The 8,696-nt window shown below is 66.1% G+C and overlaps 1 protein-coding gene across 2 annotated transcripts in view; it reads right to left on the reverse strand.

Annotated features, from left to right (window-relative positions):
* Positions 1 to 8,696, reverse strand: part of JAG2 (jagged canonical Notch ligand 2) — a 26,415-nt gene that overhangs the window by 8,259 nt on the left and 9,460 nt on the right. For both annotated transcript variants that reach the window (XM_017505419.2, XM_037730235.1), the window contains exons 3-12: positions 7,951 to 8,008; positions 5,957 to 6,208; positions 5,815 to 5,875; positions 2,172 to 2,302; positions 1,966 to 2,085; positions 1,655 to 1,768; positions 1,319 to 1,432; positions 988 to 1,101; positions 862 to 908; positions 568 to 741 (exon numbers count right to left, since the gene is read on the reverse strand). In XM_017505419.2, the coding sequence (XP_017360908.1) occupies positions 568 to 741; positions 862 to 908; positions 988 to 1,101; positions 1,319 to 1,432; positions 1,655 to 1,768; positions 1,966 to 2,085; positions 2,172 to 2,302; positions 5,815 to 5,875; positions 5,957 to 6,208; positions 7,951 to 8,008 (1,185 nt within the window). The remainder of the gene's footprint in view (positions 1 to 567; positions 742 to 861; positions 909 to 987; positions 1,102 to 1,318; positions 1,433 to 1,654; positions 1,769 to 1,965; positions 2,086 to 2,171; positions 2,303 to 5,814; positions 5,876 to 5,956; positions 6,209 to 7,950; positions 8,009 to 8,696) is intronic.

Here is an 8,696-nt window from a genome sequence, read left to right on the forward strand (position 1 = left end):
CGGGGAGGTGGGGGAGGGGGTGGTAGGAAGACAGGCAGTGGGGAGGCAGGGTTGGGGGGATAGGGTAGGGGATGGTAGGGACACACGGGTTTTGGAGGCAGGGGAAAAGGGGAGATTGGGGGAGGGATCCAGCACAACAGATGCTCAGAGGAAGACGAGAGCGTCAGCCCGGAGAGAGATGCTCACTTGGACCCAGGACTCACCCGTGGCAGGTGCATGCTCCTCCACCATCAGGCACCCACCATGCCCCATGTGCTCTGCCCACCAGAGTGCCCTGCCCTCCAGTCCCAAAGGGGTACACAGATGGACAGATGGACCTGGGCAGCCAGCAGCCTGGGGGCTCCTGGCCTAGGACACGAGGATAGCCCATCACAACAAACAAGGCCCAGAGGGGGCCAAGCCAGTGATGGCCCCATGCGCCCACCCGACACCCAGGGAGGCCTAAGCCTGGGACGCCATGGGAACAGCTAAACCTGCATCACCCCGTGGTCACTCAGGTCAGGGGACGAGGCCTACACTACAGCTCCCAGAGCAGCAGGTGGGGCAGGGTGGCCAGGCACACCTCACCTCGCAGAGAGGCCCGGAGAAGCCCTGGGGGCAGTGGCAGCGGAAGCCGTCGGCCAGGTCCTCGCAGAGGCCGCCGCTGCGGCAAGGGCTGCTGGCACACTCATCTCTCTCCAGCTCGCAGTGCCGGCCTCCAAAGCCCCGCGGGCACACGCACTGGTACCCGTTCACAAGGTCCTGGGCAGGCCAGCCGGGTGAGCCTCCTGCAGGCGCCCCAATGGCCCCACAACCCCCACACCACACATCCTCCGGGGTCCCGCAGTCCCCATGCCACACACCCTCCCAGCCCCACCTCACCTTGCAGGTGCCCCCGTGCTGACACTGCCCACGACAGTCGTTGATGTCTGGGGGCAGAGGAGCAGGGTCAGAGGCGGAGTCCCATGCGCCTCGGCCCGCCTGCCAGTGCCCACCCCCCATACTGACTGATGTGGCAGTTGATGCCCTTCCAGCCCGGGATGCAATCACAGTAATAACCGCCAATCAGGTTTTTGCAAGAAAAAGCGTTAAGGCACGGCTTCCCTTCACACTCATTGGCGTCTGTGAAAGAGACAAGGGGGAGCCATGGGCTCGGGCCCTGCCTGCTCTGCAGCACCACGCCTGGCGCCCGCAGCCCAGCAGCCCAGCAGCCCAGCAGCACCAGCAGCACCAGCAGCACCAGCAGCACCCGAAGCACCAGCAGCACCCGAAGCACCCGAAGCACCAGCAGCCCCGCATGCGCAGCCCACGCTCCTGCGCACATGCTTGGAGCCCTTACCCAGCTGGCAGGTGGCCCCCACCCACTGCTCGGGGCAGATGCACTCGAAGCCATCCACCTGGTCCACGCAGGTGCCACCGGCTGCACACGGGTTCGAGGCACACTCGTCAATGTCTGCAAAAAACGGAGAAAGGTGGGGCCGTGGCCGTGTGATCCATGGGGACGAGGTCCCCATGAGCAGGGGGGACCACAAGTCGGGGTCTTCCTGCCACTTGTCATCGCCAAGACATTCACAGCCACATATGTGGACTTGACCACCGAGCCCCACCTCAACGAGCTGCCCCACTCCCACCACTGATGCCAGGCAAGGTCCCCTGCCCACGTGCAGACACTCACCAAGAGCACAGGTGGGCCCGCTCCAGCCTGATGGGCAGTGGCATTCAAAGCCAGATGGCACCTCATGGCAAGAGCCCCCGTTGGCACAGGGATTAGAGGTGCAGGCGTGCTCAGCTGCAGAATCACAGAGGGGGTCAAGGCTGGCAGCCAGGCCCCCAGCCTTCCACAAGTCCTCCTCCCCAAGCCCACGGGGCCCCAAGCTGGGGGTCAGGAGCCCACCACACAGGAGGCCAGAGGGATGGGGCCTCCCCGGCTCCCCAGGGAACCAGTCCCTGCCTGACTGGGACTTGGGCGGCATCTCCCCGGCATACCCTTCTCACAGTTCCTCCCCGAGTAGCCGTCGGGGCAGGTACAGCGGTACTGGTCGGGCTCGGCATTGATGCACGTGCCTCCGTTGGTACAGGGGTGGTGGTTGCCGCAGTAGTTCAGGTCTGCAGGCAGGGGTGGGACGCTCAAGTGAAAAGCCTGGCCCCCGCCTGCCGCCTCCCCACTCTCCGCCCCCAACCTCCGCCACCACCTTTGTCACAGAGGAGGCCGCCCCAGTTGGTCTCGCAGCTGCACTGCCAGGGCTCCACGCAGCTGCCGTGCACGCAGCCAGGGTAGGGCACACACTCGTCACAGAACCTCCCTTGCCAGCCATAGCTGCACCTGGGGGAAGGGGAGGGGCGCGAGACCCGGTGAGCTGTGGCACCTGAGCGGGTGGTGGAGGAACCAGGCACAGTCATTCGGGCCACACCCAGGGCCAGCGGGCGGTCTCAGGCCTTTGAACTGCAGCAGCCCCAGCCAGGCAGTGGTTGCGGCCCTGCCGGCCAGCCCCACTGTCACGGACATTCCCGGCTGCTGGTGGCTGACGGTCAGCCCAGCTGTCCCGTCACTCCTCCCTGAGCTATTTTGGGACTCACCCGTGAGCTGGGCCCCGAGAGCAGGCGCCAGGAAAGGAAGGCCCTGCCTGGACCCCGGGTATGAGAATGCCGGCTCGGACTCACCAGATGCTGCCAGGGCCAGGTGGCACCAGGGGCTGGGTAGGCCGGTGGGCAGCAGAGGAGCACTCCAGGCCCTGCATCAGCCATGTGGCCCTGGGCACAGCACGCGCCCTCGCCCCCACCTCAAAGGCAGTTGTTTCTCTCCCTCCCAGTAAAGTCCCACAAAGTGTCCATCTCACAGATGGATCTACTGAGGCCCACAGGCTGCCCTGGGCCAGCCCTGCGCAGGGCGTTCCTCATGCTGGAGAAGCTCCAGCGCACCCTCGAAAACGGCCCTCAGGGGCCTCTTGGTCCCCAGGCCTGGCCCTGCCACAGGCTATTGGTCAACATCCCCTCTTGGGGGTCCTCCAGGAGGGGGAAGGTGGCCGGGGCAGAAGCTGGCCTGCCTCGAGGGTGCCGCCGCCAGCCCGCAATCATGACACCCGAGGCCCAGCAGGCTGCCACTCAGGCCCTGACGGGACGCTGGGGGGGCCCTTCCTAGAACTCTCAGGTCCCGCAGGACGAGAATGACGTCCAGGCCACGTCACTTCCACACCGGCACCCGCCACACTTTATTTTTGTAAAAGGAAAGAACCACGGCCCTTCCTGAGCCGCCCTCAAGCCACACAGCCAGCAAAGGCCTAGCAGCCCAGCCCAGCCGCCACAAATGGGGAAACTGAGGCTGGGGAGAATGTGTCTCCAGTCCACAGCCCTGAATGCAGTAGTCCATGTGGGTGGCCTCACATCCCGTCTGGAATCCCTCCTCCATGGACATAGAGACCCAGGCTCAGGCTCAGGGCAGGGCTGTGCACACCTTGAGTCACCCGCCAGAGAGTGCCACGGCCAGGCTCAGAGCCTAGCCCTTGTGGGTCCCAAGGGCGTGCTCTCGACCCAGGGCGGGGCAGCCCACGCAGGCCCCCGTCTCCCGGTTTCCCCAGCCAGCAGCCCCAGGGCCCTGGAGGGGCCGCAGCAGGAAGGCGCAGTCATCTCCGCAGCATCCGGTGGGGGGGGCCCCCGCAGGGCCAGCGCGAGGGGCGGGCGGGGCTCACCTACCATCCCCACCCACCAGACCCCTGGATGCCTGCTCCTCATCTTCCTGCAGGGGAAGGGCAGGGACGGCCGCCTTCCTCCAACCTCGGTGGGACATTCCGACTGCCAGTCCCCAGCCATCCAGATTGTGTGGTCCCACAGGGCCAGGCGAGGCTGCTTGGGCCAACTCCTGCAGGCCCGCCTCTGCCCAGACCAGGCCCACCCTGCTGCGCGTCCTGGGCTAACTGGAGGCTTGCGCACCCGGCCGGGCTGTGTGTGGAGTGACTGGGTGGGTGGCCCTGGCCCGGCTCGCCTCCTTGCCCTGGGACTGGCCAGGGCAGCTCCTCACAGGAGGCTCCAGGTCACTCAGTCGTGGGGCTGCGGAAGGACCACCCACCTCCCCACCCTGGCTCCCAACTCAGCTGGGTCCCAAACTCCACCCCTCCCGTCAGAAACACCAGGCTGTGTGACCCTGGGGAAAGCATCTCGCCTCTCTGTGCCCCAGTGTCCTTGTCTGAGAAGCGCCCATGGAGGAAGGAAAACCCACTCCTCAGAGAGAGATCCTGGGACCCCCTGCAACCCAAGGCGGGCTGGAGGGCAGCACTCACGCCCACCTGCTGTCTCTCCGCCAGCTTGTCCCCAGCTTGCTCAGACATAGGAAGCTCCCCAAACAGAGCCCACACCCACTCCAGACCCTGGGCCCCAGCCCCTCCTGCTGCCCCTCCACTTCTCTGCTCCACTCTAGTGCAATGCTAGCCCCCCAGCCTGATCCCCCCACACCCTGGCCCAGGTCCAGAGGCGTCTGCTGTATGCACTTGGCTACGAGACCCTGGCCACTCGTGGAGGCCCTGCCAGCTCCTCATCTGTATGCCCTGACCTGTGGCGGCCAGGACGGGCCCCTCGGCCTCTCTCCTCTCCATCCTCCCCCTCCTTCCAGGCTTTAAACACCTCCTGAGTGCCACAGACCCCCATGTGGCTCGGGCCGGGCCTTGCCCATGAGCTTTCTCGGTGGCTTCTGGTGCCGGGTAGGCATCCCTCTAATGCCATCCACCCCACTGCTGCCCCTGCCTGCTCCTCTGCGGCCGCCCTTTTTCCAGTCACGGGGTCCACTCTTCAGCAGTTTGGGGTCTTCCTGACCCCACACTCTTCCTCCCTTTTCAAATCCATCCACAAATCCCTGGGCTCCACCCCAGGGTGTCTGCAGGACCTTCTCCACCTCCCACTGGCCCCTCTCCCCCAGCCCCCACGTGCCCTGCCACATCCTCCTCCCCGCAGCCTCCTCCCGCAGCCTCTTCCCCGCAGCCTCCTCCCCGCAGCCTCCTCCCCGCATCTCCTCCTGCAGCCTCCTCCCACAGCCTCCTCCTCGCAGCCTCCTCCCCGCAATTTCTCCTCCCCGCAGCCTCCTACCCACAGCCTCCTCCCCGCATCTCCTCCCGCAGCCTCCTCCCCGCATCTCCTCCCGCAGCCTCCTCCTCGCAGCCTCCTCCCGCAGCCTCCTCCCCGCAGCCTCCTCCCCGCATCTCCTCCCGCAGCCTCCTCCTCGCAGCCTCCTCCCGCAGCCTCCTCCCCGCAGCCTCCTCCCTGCATCTCCTCCTGCAGCCTCCTCCCCGCAGCCTCCTCCCCGCAGTCTCCTCCCCACAGCCTCCTCCCACAGCCTCCTCCCCGCAGCCTCCTCCCGCAGCCTCCTCCCCGCAGCCTCCTCCCCATAGCCTCCCGTCTGCTGCTTCCACATGCAACAGCTTTGGCCCTTCCACCCACCCTGCCTGGCTACCAACCTGCCAGCAGCCTGTCTTCCCTCCCTGGCCCTGCAGGCCTCTCTCCCACCGTGTCTGCTCTGCCACCTCTCACCGCCCACCCTCTCCCCACGGGCAGTGCTATCGTGTCCCCTGCCCATGCCCCACCTCCGGGTGGCTGGCAGCCTCCAGGCCTCTGCCCACTGGCCACGTGGCTGTCCAGCCAGCCTCCCTGATCTCCTCACCGTCCTCATGGGGCTGTCATCAGACATACCCCGGACTGAGACATGCACCTACCGCACTGACTGAAGAGCCTCCCGCTCACCGTGTGCCCGACCTCCAGCCAGCGCCAGGTGGCTCCTGAGAGCCAGGCTGTGTGTGCCAGTGCCGTCTGCTGCATCAGATGGAAGGGCGAAGACAGGCACAGCGCACTCACCTGCACTCCCCAGGCACGCTGCATCCCCCGTGGAGCAGATTACACCCTTGTTTACACACGGCTGCGAACGGAGGGGAGGAGAGGCTCAGCTGCAGCCAGCGGGCCCAGGGCCTGTGCCCGGGCGTGCCGCCATGGCCCTCACCTTCCTTGCACTCCCTGCCCATCCAGCCGTCCATGCAGGCCTTGTTGCCGTACTGGTCGCAGGTGTAGTGGCCGAAGAAGTCGTTGCGGGGCCGGCAGAACTTGTTGCAGGTGGCGCTGTAGTAGTTCTCGTCACAGCGCACGCGGATCTGCAGCTCCAGGTGCGCCACGTGGCCGCTGAAGTGCAGGCTCTTCCAGCGGTCCTCGGGGTTGATCATGCCAGCGTGCGACACCCGATCGATCAGCAGCTCCTCTTGGGGGGGTGGCAGAGTCAGCACAGGCTGGAGGAACCCACCCAGCCAGGCTGCCTCGGGGGCAATGGGGAGCGGCAGAAGTCTGCAGCACGTCGAGGCCGGGCACAGCAGGCGGCAGCACAAGGAGGGCAGGCCCGCTGGCCAAGCTGCTGCAGAAAGCTCAGGGCCCAGGAAGCCTGTCCCTCCCGCCACCAGCCTTCAGTCCCACTCCCACTTAAATGCAGAGGGTCAGGGGGCCTAGCTTGGAGCTGGGGGGGCTGCAGGGAGGGCTGCTGAGACCACGGGCTCCACAGAGAAGGCACGGCTGCAGCCAGGGTGTGAGTCCCGGGTCCCACACCCGTGCCGGCCCACCGAAGCCCTGCTCTAGCACCTGCACCCGCCTGGGCACTGTGCCCAGCCCTGGCCAGCACAGGCACAGTGCTCCGCTGCCCTCCCGTCTCCTGCACTGTGACTGGCTCCCACAAGTGCCAAACACTGCCACCGTCCCCACCTCCAAACAAGCCTCCCCAAAGGTCCCCAAGACAGACAGGTTCAGGGACCTGCTGGCTAAGCCTCACTTTAAGTAAAGCCAGCGGGAGACCAGGGGCTGAGGGCAGCCACAGCTGCTGGCGCTGATAGGCAAGGTCCGTGCTGCTGGTCCCTGTGGCTCAGCACAGCTTCACCTTTTTCCACAGTAAAAGGTGAAGGGGTCCTCCAGACCCCACCTCTCATGCCTCTTGGGCCAAGACCTGGGAGGACTCCGTGCTGGCCCACTCCCCACGGGGCCTCCCAGCCGCCCCAGCCTCTCCAGGCCCACATCATCAAGAGCCCTGCCAACGTTGCTCTGGCCTCAGCCCAGCTGAGCCTCCGCCACCCCTTCAGGGAACACCCCTCCCCTGGGCCACTGGGGTCCCCACGGCTGCTGCTCCCCACCCAGATACCCCCACCACCGTCCCTGCCCTGTGAACAGCCCCTCCACTCTGCTGGCAGCTGGGACACCCTGGGCCCGCTCTCTCACCATCTCCAACCCACAGGCTAACCCCGTGCCTCCCCTTCTGAGAGCAGTTAGAGCTCCTCACCCTTCAGACTGCCCCTGGTCAGAGTCACCCTGACATGCCCAGATTCATGTGGCAGCTCCTTGATGGTCCCTGTCCTGGCCCCACAGACACAGCCCGTGTCCTCTCAGTGGCTTGCCAGCCCCCATGATTTGAGCGCGGCCCCGGCTGCCCCGGCTGCCCCGGCTGCCCCGGCTGCCCCGGCCGCCCCTCCTGCCCCTCCCACACAGCAAGCCGGCTCCTGCCTGGGACTTCACACGAGCTGCTCCCTCGGCCTCAGGGAGTGGGTGCTTCTGCATTTACCCATGGAAGCCCTCCCTCCCTTACCCCTGCAGGGCCCTGCATAGGCCAGCCAGCCAGCAGGCAAAACTCAGGGAGACGGCCACCAAGGCCCCGTACTCTAGGACAGACGAGCAGAGGGGGCCACAAAGCCAGAGAGACACTCAAGGGTGTCATATCCATTGAGTCACGGACATGGGTCCCCAAAGAGCACACCCAATAGGACAACAACATAGACAAAGCCAGGACTAGGGCGGAGAGTGCAGGCACAGCTCTGCAAATCCCAAATGTGGCAGAGCTTCCCGGCAGCCAGAGCAATAAGGGATATAGCACACATGATCCTCTGGGTAAAGGAAGGCTTTGTACCAAGCAGGCAGAGGACCTGGGCCCTGCCACTAGAGCGGCCGCCTGCCCCAGGGCTCACTCACCATTCGGGGTGGTGTCGTTGTCCCAGTCCCAGGCCTCCACGATGAGGGTGAAGGAGCGCTGCGGACATGGGGAGGCGGGTCAGGTGCCTGAGGCCGCACCTGTGCCCTGTCCAGGGTGGGACAGGGCCCGGGCTTCCAACTCTGCCCTGGGTCTGCCAGGCTCTGGCCCTTCCTCCCCAGCCAAGGACCCCCTCCCAGAGTCCTCACAGGACCCACCACCCTCCTCATTCTCGAGCCACGTCCTCTGCAATCTCCAGAAAGGGAGACTGCCCTCCGGGCCACTCAGGCTCAGGGGCTTGGGCTCCCTACCGTTGGGTACCAGAGGCCCAGCCTGCCCTGAGCTGGCTCAGGTCAGCACGGAGCACAGGAACAGCAACTGTGGGGGCGGTGGGCAAGGGGCAGCCTGGCTGGAGTAGCCACAACGGGGGCCCAGAGGCCCCGGACCTGAGCGTTTCCAGGGGAAACGCCTCACGGGGGGTGACCACTGGAGGGAATGTGAAGCCCCACCACAAGCCTGCCAGAGAGGAACAGGGCCCGTCACCCTGCTGGCTGCCCTCCACTAGGTGCACAGGGCGTTGGGGGGAAGTAGAGGGCGCCCAGCCAGAGGCCCCCGACAGGCCCGAGCTCAGGTCCTGCAGTACATGGCACACAGGCAAACCCACACCTCCCTCCACCCCACAGGACGGGGGCAGGAGGGGGCACACGGGCAAACCCACACCTCCCTCCACCCCACAGGACGGGGGCAG

This window comes from Cebus imitator, unplaced genomic scaffold, assembly GCF_001604975.1.
Source record: "Cebus imitator isolate Cc_AM_T3 unplaced genomic scaffold, Cebus_imitator-1.0 Scaffold338, whole genome shotgun sequence".
Lineage (NCBI taxonomy): Eukaryota > Metazoa > Chordata > Mammalia > Primates > Cebidae > Cebus > Cebus imitator.